The 15,100-nt window shown below is 35.4% G+C and overlaps 1 protein-coding gene across 1 annotated transcript; it reads left to right on the forward strand.

The window, feature by feature from the left end:
- The first annotated feature begins 229 nt into the window (after positions 1-229).
- conu (Rho GTPase-activating protein conundrum) lies at positions 230-6,299 on the forward strand. Its single transcript, XM_002049980.4, has 9 exons — positions 230-391; positions 3,211-3,461; positions 3,639-3,706; positions 4,071-4,241; positions 4,320-4,408; positions 4,462-4,734; positions 4,799-5,381; positions 5,437-5,955; positions 6,017-6,299. The coding sequence occupies exons 2-9, from the start codon at positions 3,347-3,349 to the stop codon at positions 6,167-6,169; spliced, it is 1,971 nt and encodes a 656-aa protein (XP_002050016.2). The 5' UTR covers positions 230-391; positions 3,211-3,346; the 3' UTR covers positions 6,170-6,299.
- Positions 6,300-15,100: the final 8,801 nt, after the last annotated feature.

Consider the following 15,100-nt stretch of genomic DNA (forward strand, 5'->3'; position numbering starts at 1 on the left):
TATTTTTGGAATCATATGCCAAAAGCAGTAGAAGCTATCTACATGTTTACTTCAAATAGCCAATGCTTAGAGTACCATCGCAGCTTAAAGCGATATATTGATTTCGACAATTTTGTCGGGATCAATTCGTGCTTACATTAATGCAAACCTGTTGCTCACGCTTCCACTTAAACCTGATTTTGTCGACGTTCATACATATATACAGAAACACATACATAGATTCACATGCATACACTTACTTTCATGTACAATCATCGATTCATATATACAATCGTGCATGTGTGAAGTTGAAGTTGTTCATTCTTAGTATATCAGTCCATTTTTAATTTTCGGTTCGTAATGTTGCATGCGTTCGGATTCTAATAACAAACATAGTTTTCTACATTTAAATGTACGTGCATAATTACAATATTGACTACATATACATATATAGATGTAGAAATACCTATTTGCAGATGTATACATGTATTCATATGTACATAAATCCTCAAAAGTGCATACAAAAGAATTCATATATGTATTTGCATTTATACCATTAATAAATACCCATATATATATATACATATATATGAACATTAGTAATTATTATTGAGAGTACTAAAGCAAGTGCACATACAAACATATACATAGGAAGTGAAAGAAAAGTATAACATAACTAAAATATGATTTCCCTTTTTGCTTAACCACATACTCAAGTGCATATGGACTAACACTAATACATATTTATATTGATATGCACTTCTTGAAGTGATAATTTATATACATATATTAATGCGTTGTACCCAATGACATACATACATATGTATGTATACAATTACTCATAAGTCCATCTCTATGTATGTACATGTTTCACTCTCTCCACTACGTAACTAAATATACACATGTATGAGTGCATGTCTGTTTATATATGCATATGTATGTATTTGAATATGGTATATGGCTATCCCATATACATATGTACATATATATGTAAACAAAAATAAATAACTAACCAACTTTCAAATGATGCTTGTATATTTGCATATATTTGACATTTACTTATGTTTATTTGTATATAATACATACATACATTTGTATTATGTATATGTACATGTACAAGCATAAACGAATGAATGTACATTACAAATTTAACTATAAAACGCATATAAAAATATTTTTATGATATGTGTCGCTCTGCAATAAAATATGTGTTTCTTCCGTTCGAGCATTGATTATATAGCAAAGCCAAAGATATCTAATTTACATACCGTTTGCATATCGATTGTGTAAATCTCCGTAACCCTCCAGATCCGGGACAACTTTGGCTTCTGCTTGTTTTTGACCAAGTCTTCGCTCTACCCACGTACTGTAGGGTAGATTAGTCGTATCTTTATATATCTATTTATATAATAATTATTTCTCAAGAATTTAGCAACCTCATTTTGATCCTATAAAAATTTGTAAAAAACAGTTTTAAAATATTATTGTTTTCCCTTTTACCATCAACGAATGGAATGCCCTTATTGCTGGTTTTAAACCAATTTCAATGATAACTATCTTTTTTATACCCTGAACCCATAAAAAATGGGTATAAGCGTATATTGTATTTGGGCAAAATCCAAATGTATGTAACAGGCAGAAGGAAGCATTTTCGAACCCATAAAGTATATATATTCTTGATCAGCATCACTCATTATATAGAATTAGAATAGAATTTCTGTATATGTAATAGCTCCGCGCGGAGATATGACGTTCTAAAACGAAATAACTCCGCGCGGAGATATGACGTTCCAAAACGACATAACTCCGCGCGGAGATATGACGTTCCAAAACGACATAACTCCGCGCGGAGATATGACGTTCCAAAACGACATAACTCAACGTGGAGATATGACGTTCCAAAACGACATAACTCCCCGGGGAGATATTACGTTCCAAAACGACATAACTCCCCGCGGAGATATGACGTTCCAAAACGACAACTCCGCGCGGAGATATGACGTTCCAAAACGACATAATTCCCCGCGGAGATATGACGTTCCAAAACGACAAGGCTCCCCGCGGAGATATGACGTTCCAAAACGACATAACTCCCCGCGGAGATATGACGTTCCAAAACGACATAACTCTCCGCGGAGATATGACGTTCCAAAACGGCATAACTCCCCGCGGAGGAATGACGTTCCAAAACGACATAACTCTCCGCGGAGATATGACGTTCCAAAACGACATAACTCCCCGCGGAGATATGACGTTCCAAAACGACATAACTCTCCGCGGAGATATGACGTTCCAAAACGACATAACTCCGCGCGGAGATATGACGTTCCAAAACGACATAATTCCCCGCGGAGATATGACGTTCCAAAACGACAAGGCTCCCCGCGGAGATATGCCGTTCCAAAACGACATAACTCCCCGCGGAGATATGACGTTCCAAAACGACATAACTCCGCGCGGAGATATGACGTTCCAAAACGACATAACTCCCCGCGGAGGAATGACGTTCCAAAACGACATAACTCTCCGCGGAGATATGACGTTCCAAAACGACATAACTCCCCGCGGAGATATGACGTTCCAAAACGACATAACTCCCCGCGGAGATATGACGTTCCAAAACGACATAACTCCGCGCGGAGATATGACGTTCCAAAACGACATAACTCCCCGGGGAGATATTACGTTCCAAAACGACATAACTTCGCGCGGAGATATGACGTTCCAAAACGACATAACTCCGCGCGGAGATATGACGTTCCAAAACGACATAATTCCGCGCGGAAATATTCAAATTTTAGATGTAGGTGCTCCTAGTGCCTGCGCAGATCGAGTTTGTTTCCGATAATCGATAACTTACTCCGTTTCCAATAATATATATAAAAAATATTATAAATTATATGTTTTACGTAAAGATCTCAGCCCATGACCTTGTAGGGTCAATCCCCATTGATAAAATGCGTCCCATTTGAGATTGAACTTAATCAATCCTTTGACTTAAGTTTCTTAGCGAACACCTTAGTTTCATTTAGTTCGAGGTAGATCTGGGAAAATGGAAATGTTGTATAAGTAAGCATCGATTCAATGTGCAGAAGTGGGTAAATTTTAGTATCTGTCTTCCGTTTTGTACCTACAACATGTGCAAAAAATTGCGGCGCGTGCTAGTGCGTGCATCTGATAAATTGTGATTAAATCTAAATCATTTTCCCATTTTTTTGTACATGCTTCCAGTGACAATAGCTCAATATAACAGAAAATATATGGATGAATTATTTGTAAGGCGGCGATCCATTCATTCCGCGCTTTGTGATTGATTAAACAGAATGCCATATTTAAAACCTATCACAGAAAAATATAAATTAGCAAAATGAACAGCAACGTTTCCATGGACAACACATGCGATCAGGACTATACGGAGTTTCTCAACGAATATTTGTTGCAAACCAATTTGACATGCAACGAGCCGGAAACCCAATATGAAGGTAAGCTTTTCATACGGTTTGCTCGTTTTTTTAATCCTGCTCGCACACAAATAGGTAAACTACATTGATTAATTGTCCAAATGCACTATAAATCAATAATATATGCAAAATGGTTTACTATATTTAAAGTGGTTGCAGGGTATTTTGATATGTTATTCATACATTTATGTTATACAGATGGGGAAATGGAAGCCGAATGGTTAATTTCAGCTGGATATCCAGAATTGACGCGGCCTTTTGAACAGGTATGCAAACTAAATATAATATTTAACCCTGAAAGTGATATATTGATTTTGAGCTAAAGTGCTGGCGTTTATATAGGTATAAATTTAAAAAATGTAAGCTAGCTTATTCAAAATACGTGTTCATCCGAAATATTATAACTCATCTGTTGTAAAGAGTTATGGTTGGAATATTGAATGGGAAAATAGTTCAAATTCAAAAAGAAGTTTGACTAGTTTTATTAAAGGGATCTCCCGATTAGAACCTCTTACTTGTTGATATTGTCGCTTGTCTAAAACCTGACATTACAGGTTCTTTAGATTTTCCCTTCAATGTAACCGACGGTATTGTATTTAGATTTTATTTTAAACTTATATTATTTTCCAGGGTATCGAGCTACGCTCTACAGATCTTGAGCCAGTGTTGGCCACATTATCAAGGCCCCATGCAGAGGCGATAAAGCAACGTGTTCGGGCGCTCAATCACACTGTACGAGGGCGTACTAAAAACCGTTCTAAACGCAAACCTGATATACGCGATGTCTTTCGCGATTTTGACGTAAGTATGCAAATTAAGCAAATAAGTTGTAAGTATCGACAATATTTCAAAGATAAACATGATATAAATAATTGACAGGAGTCAAGTACGGGAACTAGATCCCGTAGTGCCACTCCAGACTCTTTAGATTCTGTACACGGAGACGATGTATGGGGCAATACTTCAATGTAAGTTGTGTTCATTTAAGCTTACTTTATCTCATAATTTTACATTTTTACAGACCAAGCTTTGTTAGCATTTCTGATCACAGTACTGCCAACTACAATGCCAGTGGGTACCCTCCGCTAAACAAGCACGTCAAGCAAAAAATTCGGCGGACTCCTAGTGCCCCACTAAAATGTTCCACATCCACGGATATATTTCGTGGCTCCCAGGTACGCTGCGATATACCCATGTACTCATCAGAAGGCATTGAGCTACTCGGATTTTCGCGCATTGGCACTATACATTTACCACGTAATCGTTCTGGCTCTGATCCTTCTTGCTCTATTGGGTAAGTAGTCAGTACTAAAATCGTTGATCGCCAGTTGTACAGTAATCTGATTTGCTCAATTCAGACGTGTATGTGGGCAACTTATTCGGGATTCACAGAGTGAAAACAATACTTCATCCGGTGACTCTAGCGACGAGTTTCCAAATGCAGCGCCTATGTCTTCGACTTTGTCATCGCCTGAGAAGATACTGAACAAAATTAACGTAGAACCTCTTCAGCAGAAATTGAGTAACTCTCCGTCATCAAGAGACGGTATCAGCTTTGAAAATATGTGCCGAGAAAATTCTAGTCAGAATGGCATTGACACTGTAGACAGCAGCGTAATAATACAAGAATACAGCTCCGACATTAGTGTAATAAATGAAACGGAACTGAAACGTTTGCAGCCCATTTTTTGGCTGGAGCTAGCTACAATCTTTGATCGGAATCAGGTTTCGTTAGACAAACGAAAACCATTTAAGAGACGTCGCAAGGAGGAGGGCAGCTTGTTTGGAGTTTCCTTGAATGCACTCATACGTCGTGACCAACAAATAACTGGCATGGACTCATCATTAGTACCCAAATTTCTAGAAGGTCTACTTGAGGAACTGATGAAGCGAGGGGCAAGGGAAGAGGGTATTTTGCGTGTAGCTGGACAAAAACAGAAGGTGGGTAGTAAAATTCTTATAATGATTTCATTAATACTGATTTATTAACTTGTAGACTGAATTAATTTACAACGAATTAGAATCAAGTTTTTATCAAAAGCCAGAAAAATTTGCACATTTGCTTGGCAATGCCAGTGTGCATGAACTAAGTGCCTTGCTTAAGCGTTGGTTACGTGAGCTGCCCCAGCCATTGCTTACAAGCGAACTAATACAACTTTTCTATCAATGTCACGCACTACCCCCAATGGACCAAATACGAGCATTATCAATTTTATGTCAGATGCTTCCGCACGAAAATCGCAATACTCTTCGTTCGATTTTGCGCTTTCTCAACTTTATTATCGATTTAAAAGACATTAATAAGATGAATTTACATAATGTATCCACGATTATTGCACCATCATTTTTTCCACCACGTTATATACATCCGATTGATAAGAACTGCATTGCTGATCAAGTTAAAATGGCTGCATTATGTTGCCGCTTAACAAATATTCTGATTACTCGCAGTGAGAGTCTGTTTCAGGTTCCGGATAGTCTTATCGTGGAGTCCCGTAACCAAAAATCTCGACAGGTATGGTCCTTAAATAAAGCGCAAATTATAAATACAATGTTATAATCTCGATTATTTTCAGGGTAAAAGGGGGCATCGGCGGGCAGAGAAAACATCTTTAGTACATGAGATGGTGACACCCGGCACTTCTCAGATTCAAATTTCGAAAACTAGCAGTGGCAGTGGTCGCCGCCCGACCGTCAACCCAAGTCATGTACACCGTTTCGTGGTTTAAGCTGAAAGGATTCAAGTGTGCTACAATTGTTTCAGTTCTTATATAATTATTCTTGAATAAATTAACGTATATCTGTAACCTTACATTAGCTTTTATACAAAAGTGAATTAAAAAAGTTCTAGTTAAAAAACGTGCAAGATGTTCAGTCACAGGATAAAAATGAATACTAAAATTACTTTCTTTTTTTTTAAGTTTGACTATTTACCTTCTATCCTTATTTGAAAGTGTCACGAAATCAATCATTTATTATGTACAAATAATTATGGATATGTTGTTACGAGAATTGTATTATTTTTTCTAAAACTGTTAAAAGGGTTGGGAAGCAATAAAAAACATTTATTAGATTTAATAAAAACCAATAAATATGTATGTATATATTTGACAGAAACTATGTCAAAGTTGTTCAACAGTGTGGCAAAATAGTTTACTTAGCCTTCAAACACACTTTCAATCTATACCGGGTATATTATTCTTGGTCGAAATCCATGTGAAAGTGATAATCTTATATAGACATAGCCAAAATTTCCCGTTCACATAAATCGCTCAAAACTCAACCGATTTTCATGAGGCTTGGCTTTTTGTCCATGGTTTTCCCTCTATAATAATCTGGCATTCAAACCTGACTTCATATTTTTTAGTCGAAATTCATGTCAAAATCATTCAATAGGATTCGAATATAGACATAGCCAAAATTTCCCGTTCACATAAATCGCTCAAAACTCAACCGATTTTCATGAGGCTTGGCTTTTTGTCCATCGTTTTCCCTCTATAATAATCTGGCATTTAAACCTGACTTCATATTTTTTAGTCGAAATTCATGTCAAAATCTTACCCATTAAATTCGAATATAGACATAAGTCTAAATTTCCCGTTCACATAAATCGGTCAAAACTCAACCGATTTTCATGAGGCTTGGCTTTTTGTCCATGGTTTTCCCTCTATAATAATCTGACATTTAAACCTGACTTCATATTTTTTGGCCGAAATTCATGTCAAAATCATTCAATAGGATTCGAATATAGACATAAGTCAACACTTCCCGTTCACATAAATCGGTCAAATCTCAACCGATTTTCATGAGGCTTGGTTTTTTGTCCATGGTTTTCCCTCTATAATAATCTGGCATTTAAACCTGACTTCATATTTTTTAGTCGAAATTCATGTCAAAATCTTACCCATTAAATTCGAATATAGACATAAGTCAAAATTTCCCGTTCACATAAATCGGTCAAATCTCAACCGATTTTCATGAGGCTTGGCTTTTTGTCCATGGTTTTCCCTCTATAATAATCTGGCATTTAAACCTGACTTCATATTTTTTAGTCGAAATTCATGTCAAAATCTTACCCATTAAATTCGAATATAGACATAAGTCTAAATTTCCCGTTCACATAAATCGGTCAAAACTCAACCGATTTTCATGAGGCTTGGCTTTTTGTCCATGGTTTTCCCTCTATAATAATCTGGCATTTAAACCTGACTTCATATTTTTTAGTCGAAATTCATGTCAAAATCTTACCCATTAAATTCGAATATAGACATAAGTCAACACTTCCCGTTCACATAAATCGGTCAAATCTCAACCGATTTTCATGAGGCTTGGTTTCTTGTCCATGGTTTTCCCTCTATAATAATCTGGCATTCAAACCTGACTTCATATTTTTTAGTCGAAATTCATGTCAAAATCATTCAATAGGATTCGAATATAGACATAGCCAAAATTTCCCGTTCACATAAATCGCTCAAAACTCAACCGATTTTCATGAGGCTTGGCTTTTTGTCCATCGTTTTCCCTCTATAATAATCTGGCATTTAAACCTGACTTCATATTTTTTAGTCGAAATTCATGTCAAAATCTTACCCATTAAATTCGAATATAGACATAAGTCAAAATTTCCCGTTCACATAAATCGGTCAAATCTCAACCGATTTTCATGAGGCTTGGCTTTTTGTCCATGGTTTTCCCTCTATAATAATCTGACATTTAAACCTGACTTCATATTTTTTGGCCGAAATTCATGTCAAAATCATTCAATAGGATTCGAATATAGACATAAGTCAACACTTCCCGTTCACATAAATCGGTCAAATCTCAACCGATTTTCATGAGGCTTGGCTTTTTGTCCATGGTTTTCCCTCTATAATAATCTGGCATTTAAACCTGACTTCATATTTTTTAGTCGAAATTCATGTCAAAATCTTACCCATTAAATTCGAATATAGACATAAGTCAAAATTTCCCGTTCACATAAATCGGTCAAATCTCAACCGATTTTCATGAGGCTTGGCTTTTTGTCCATGGTTTTCCCTCTATAATAATCTGGCATTTAAACCTGACTTCATATTTTTTAGTCGAAATTCATGTCAAAATCTTACCCATTAAATTCGAATATAGACATAAGTCTAAATTTCCCGTTCACATAAATCGGTCAAAACTCAACCGATTTTCATGAGGCTTGGCTTTTTGTCCATGGTTTTCCCTCTATAATAATCTGGCATTTAAACCTGACTTCATATTTTTTGGCCGAAATTCATGACAAAATCATTCAATAGGATTCGAATATAGACATAAGTCAAAATTTCCCGTTCACATAAATCGGTCAAATCTCAACCGATTTTCATGAGGGTTGGCTTTTTGTCCATGGTTTTCCCCCTATAATAATCTGGCGTTCAAACCTCACTTCATATTTTTTAGTCGAAATTCATGTCAAAATCTTACCCATTAAATTCGAATATAGACATAAGTCAACACTTCCCGTTCACATAAATCGGTCAAGTCTCCACCGATTTTCATGAGGCTTGGTTTTTTGTCCATGGGTTTCCCTCTATAATAATCTGGCATTCAAACCTGACTTCATATTTTTTGGCCGAAATTCATGTCAAAATCATTCAATAGGATTCGAATATAGACATAAGTCAACACTTCCCGTTCACATAAATCGGTCAAATCTCAACCGATTTTCATGAGGCTTGGTTTCTTGTCCATGGTTTTCCCTCTATAATAATCTGGCATTCAAACCTGACTTCATATTTTTTAGTCGAAATTCATGTCAAAATCATTCAATAGGATTCGAATATAGACATAAGTCAAAATTTCCCGTTCACATAAATCGGTCAAATCTCAACCGATTTTCATGAGGCTTGGTTTTTTGTCCATGGTTTTCCCTCTATAATAATCTGGCATTCAAACCTGACTTCATATTTTTTAGTCGAAATTTATGTCAAAATCTTACCTATTAAATTCGAATATAGACATAAGTCAAAATTTCCCGTTCACATAAATCGGTCAAATCTCAACCGATTTTCATGAGGCTTGGTTTTTTGTCCATGGTTTTTCCTCTATAATAATCTAGCATTCAAACCTGACTTCATATTTTTTAGTCGAAATTCATGTCAAAATCTTACTCATTAAATTCGAATATAGACATAAGTCAAAATTTCCCGTTCACATAAATCGGTCAAATCTCAACCGATTTTCATGAGGCTTGGCTTTTGTCCATGGTTTTCCCCCTATAATAATCTGGCGTTCAAACCTCACTTCATATTTTTTAGTCGAAATTCATGTTAAAATCATTCAATAGGATTCGAATATAGACATAAGTCAACACTTCCCGTTCACATAAATCGGTCAAATCTCAACCGATTTTCATGAGGCTTGGTTTTTTGTCCATGGTTTTCCCTCTATAATAATCTGGCATTCAAACCTGACTTCATATTTTTTAGTCGAAATTCATGTCAAAATCTTACCCATTAAATTCGAATATAGACATAAGTCTAAATTTCCCGTTCACATAAATCGGTCAAAAGTCAACCGATTTTCATGAGGCTTGGCTTTTTGTCCATGGTTTTCCCTCTATAATAATCTGGCATTTAAACCTGACTTCATATTTTTTGGCCGAAATTCATGACAAAATCATTCAATAGGATTCGAATATAAACATAAGTCAAAATTTTCCGCTCACATAAATCGGTCAAAAGTCAAGCGATTTTCATGAGGCTTGGTTTTTTGTCCATGGTTTTCCCTCTATAATAATCTGGCATTCAAACCTGACTTCATATTTTTTAGTCGAAATTCATGTCAAAATCTTACTCATTAAATTCGAATATAGACATAAGTCAACATTTCCCTTTCACATAAATCGGTCAAATCTCAACCGATTTTCATGAGGCTTGGCTTTTTGGTCATGGTTTTCCCTCTATAATAATCTGGCATTTAAGCCTGACTTCATATTTTTTGGCCGAAATTCATGTCAAAATCATTCAATAGGATTCGAATATAGACATAAGTCAACACTTCCCGTTCACATAAATCGGTCAAATCTCAACCGATTTTCATGAGGCTTGGTTTTTTGTCCATCGTTTTCCCTCTATAATAATCTGGCATTCAAACCTGACTTCATATTTTTTAGTCGAAATTCATGTCAAAATCTTACCCATTAAATTCGAATATAGACATAAGTCAAAATTTCCCGTTCACATAAATCGGTCAAATCTCAACCGATTTTCATGAGGCTTGGTTTTTTGTCCATGGTTTTCCCTCTATAATAATCTGGCATTCAAGCCTGACTTCATATTTTTTAGTCGAAATTCATGTCAAAATCTTACTCATTAAATTCGAATATAGACATAAGTCAAAATTTCCCGTTCACATAAATCGGTCAAATCTCAACCGATTTTCATGAGGCTTGCTTTTTGTCCATGGTTTTCCCTCTATAATAATCTGGCATTCAAACCTGACTTCATATTTTTTAGTCGAAATTCATGTCAAAATCTTACTCATTAAATTCGAATATAGACATAAGTCAAAATTTCCCGTTCACATAAATCGGTCAAATCTCAACCGATTTTCATGAGGCTTGGTTTTTTGTCCATGGTTTTCCCTCTATAATAATCTGGCATTCAAACCTGACTTCATATTTTTTAGTCGAAATTCATGTCAAAATCTTACTCATTAAATTCGAATATAGACATAAGTCAAAATTTCCCGTTCACATAAATCGGTCAAATCTCAACCGATTTTCATGAGGCTTGGTTTTTTGTCCATGGTTTTCCCGCTATAATAATCTGGCATTCAAACCTGACATCACACATTTTAGTCGAAATTCATGTCAAAATCTTACTCATTAAATTCGAATATAGACATAAGTCAAAATTTTCCGCTCACATAAATCGGTCAAAAGTCAAGCGATTTTCATGAGGCTTGGCTTTTTGTCCATGGTTTTCCCTCTATAATAATCTGGCATTTAAACCTGACTTCATATTTTTTGGACGAAATTGATGTCAAAATCATTCAATAGGATTCGAATATAGACATAAGTCAACACTTCCCGTTCACATAAATCGGTCAAATCTCAACCGATTTTCATGAGGCTTGGTTTTTTGTCCATGGTTTTCCCTCTATAATAATCTGGCATTCAAACCTGACTTCATATTTTTTAGTCGAAATTCATGTCAAAATCTTACTCATTAAATTCGAATATAGACATAAGTCAAAATTTCCCTTTCACATAAATCGGTCAAATCTCAACCGATTTTCATGAGGCTTGGCTTTTTGGTCATGGTTTTCCCTCTATAATAATCTGGCATTTAAGCCTGACTTCATATTTTTTGTCCGAAATTCATGTCAAAATCATTCAATAGGATTCGAATATAGACATAAGTCAACACTTCCCGTTCACATAAATCGGTCAAATCTCAACCGATTTTCATGAGGCTTGGTTTTTTGTCCATGGTTTTCCCTCTATAATAATCTGGCATTCAAACCTGACTTCATATTTTTTAGTCGAAATTCATGTCAAAATCTTACTCATTAAATTCGAATTAGACATAAGTCAAAATTTCCCTTTCACATAAATCGGTCAAATCTCAACCGATTTTCATGAGGCTTGGCTTTTTGGTCATGGTTTTCCCTCTATAATAATCTGGCATTTAAGCCTGACTTCATATTTTTTGGCCGAAATTCATGTCAAAATCATTCAATAGGATTCGAATATAGACATAAGTCAACACTTCCTGTTCACATAAATCGGTCAAATCTCAACCGATTTTCATGAGGCTTGACTTTTTGTCCATGGTTTTTTCTCTATAATAATCTGGCATTTAAACCTGACTTCATATTTTTTGGCTGAAATTCATGTCAAAATCTTACTCATTAAATTCGAATATAGACATAAGTCAAAATTTCCCTTTCACATAAATCGGTCAAATCTCAACCGATTTTCATGAGGCTTGGTTTTTTGTCCATGGTTTTCCCTCTATAATAATCTGGCATATAAACCTGACTTCATATTTTTTGGCCGAAATTCATGTCAAAATCATTCAATAGGATTCGAATATAGACATAAGGTAACACTTCCCGTTCACATAAATCGGTCAAATCTCAACCAATCTTCGTGAGGCTTGGTTTTTTGTCCATGGTTTGCCCTCTATAATAATCTGGCATTTAAACCTGACTTCATATTTTTTGGTCGAAATTCATGTCAAAATCTTACCCATTAAATTCGAATATAGACATAAGTCAAAATTTCCCGTTCACATAAATCGGTCAAATCTTAACCGATTTTCATGAGGCTTGTCTTTTTGTCCATGGTTTTCCCTCTATAATAATCTGGCATTTAAGCCTGACTTCATATTTTTTGGCCGAAATTCATGTCAAAATCATTCAATAGGATTCGAATATAAACATAAGTCAACACTTCCCGTTCACATAAATCGGTCAAATCTCAACCGATTTTCATGAGGCTTGGCTTTTTGTACATGGTTTTCCCTCTATAATAATCTGGCATTTAAACCTGACTTCATATTTTTTGGCCGAAATTCATGTCAAAATCATTCAATAGGATTCGATATAGACATAAGTCAACACTTTCCGTTCACATAAATCGGTCAAATCTCAACCGATTTTCATGAGGCTTGGTTTTCTGTCCATGGTTTTCCCTCTATAATAATGTGGCATTCAAACCTGACTTCATATTTTTTAGTCGAAATTCATGTCAAAATCTTACCCATTAAATTTGAATATAGACATAAATCAACATTTCTCGTTCACATAAATCGGTCAAAAGGCAACCGATTTTCATGAGGCTTGGCTTTTTGTTCATGGTTTTCCCTCTATAATAATCTGGCATTTAAACCTGACTTCATATTTTTTGGACGAAATTCATGTCAAAATCATTCAATAGGATTCGAATATAGACCTAAGTCAACACTTCCCGTTCACATAAATCGGTCAAATCTCAACCGATTTTCATGAGGCTTGGTTTTTTGTCCATGGTTTTCCCTCTATAATAATCTGGCATTCAAACCTGACTTCATATTTTTTAGTCGAAATTCATGTCAAAATCATTCAATAGGATTCGAATATAGACCTAAGTCAACACTTCCCGTTTACATAAATCGGTCAAAACTCAACCGATTTTCATGAGGCTTGGCTTTTTGTCCATGGTTTTCCCTCTATAATAATCTGGCATTTAAACCTGACTTCATATTTTTTAGTCGAAATTCATGTCAAAATCTTACCCATTAAATTCGAATATAGACATAAGTCAACATTTCCCGTTCACATAAATCGGTCAAATCTCAACCGATTTTCATGAGGCTTGGCTTTTTGTCCATGGTTTTCCCTCTATAATAATCTGGCATTCAAACCTGACTTCATATTTTTTGGCCGAAATTCATGTCAAAATCATTCAATAGGATTCGAATATAGACATAAGTCAACATTTCCCGTTCACATAAATCGGTCAAAAGTCAACCGATTTTCATGAGGCTTGGCTTTTTGTCCATGGTTTTCCCTCTATAATAATCTGGCATTTAAACCTGACTTCATATTTTTTGGCCGAAATTCATGTCAAAATCATTCAATAGGATTCGAATATAGACCTAAGTCAACACTTCCCGTTCATATAAATCGGTCAAATCTCAACCGATTTTCATGAGGCTTGGTTTTTTGTCCATGGTTTTCCCTCTATAATAATCTGGCATTCAAACCTGACTTCATATTTTTTAGTCGAAATTCATGTCAAAGTCATTCAATAGGATTCGAATATAGACATAAGTCAACACTTCCCGTTCACATAAATCGGTCAAATCTCAACCGATTTTCATGAGGCTTGGTTTTTTGTCCATGGTTTTCCCTCTATAATAATCTGGCATTTAAACCTGACTTCATATTTTTTGGCTGAAATTCATGTCAAAATCTTACCCATTAAATTCGAATATAGACCTAAGTCAACACATCCCGTTCACATAAATCGGTCAAATCTCAACCGATTTTCATGAGGCTTGGTTTTTTGTCCATGGTTTTCCCTCTATAATAATCTGGCATTCAAACCTGACTTCATATTTTTTGTCCGAAATTCATGTCAAAATCATTCAATAGGATTCGAATATAGACATAAGTCAACACTTTCCGTTCACATAAGTCGGTCAAATCTCAACCGATTTTCATGAGGCTTGGTTTTTTGTCCATGGTTTTCCCTCTATAATAATCTGGCATTTAAACCTGACTTCATATTTTTTAGTCGAAATTCATGTCAAAATCTTACTCATTAAATTCGAATATAGACCTAAATCAACACTTCCCGTTCACATAAATCGGTCAAAACTCAACCGATTTTCATGAGGCTTGGCTTTTTGTCCATGGTTTTCCCTCTATAATAATCTGGCATTCAAACCTGACTTCATATTTTTTAGTCGAAATTCATGTCAAAATCTTACTCATTAAATTCGAATATAGACATAAGTCAAAATTTCCCGTTCACATAAATCGGTCAAATCTCAACCGATTTTCATGAGGCTTGGCTTTTTGTCCATGGTTTTCCCTCTATAATAATCTGGCATTCAAACCTGACTTCATATTTTTGGGCCGAAATTCATGTCAAAATCATTCAATGGGATTCGAATATAGACATATGTGAGTCAACACTTTCC

This window comes from Drosophila virilis, chromosome 5 (genome assembly GCF_030788295.1).
Source record: "Drosophila virilis strain 15010-1051.87 chromosome 5, Dvir_AGI_RSII-ME, whole genome shotgun sequence".
In the NCBI taxonomy this organism is placed as follows: Eukaryota; Metazoa; Arthropoda; class Insecta; order Diptera; family Drosophilidae; genus Drosophila; species Drosophila virilis.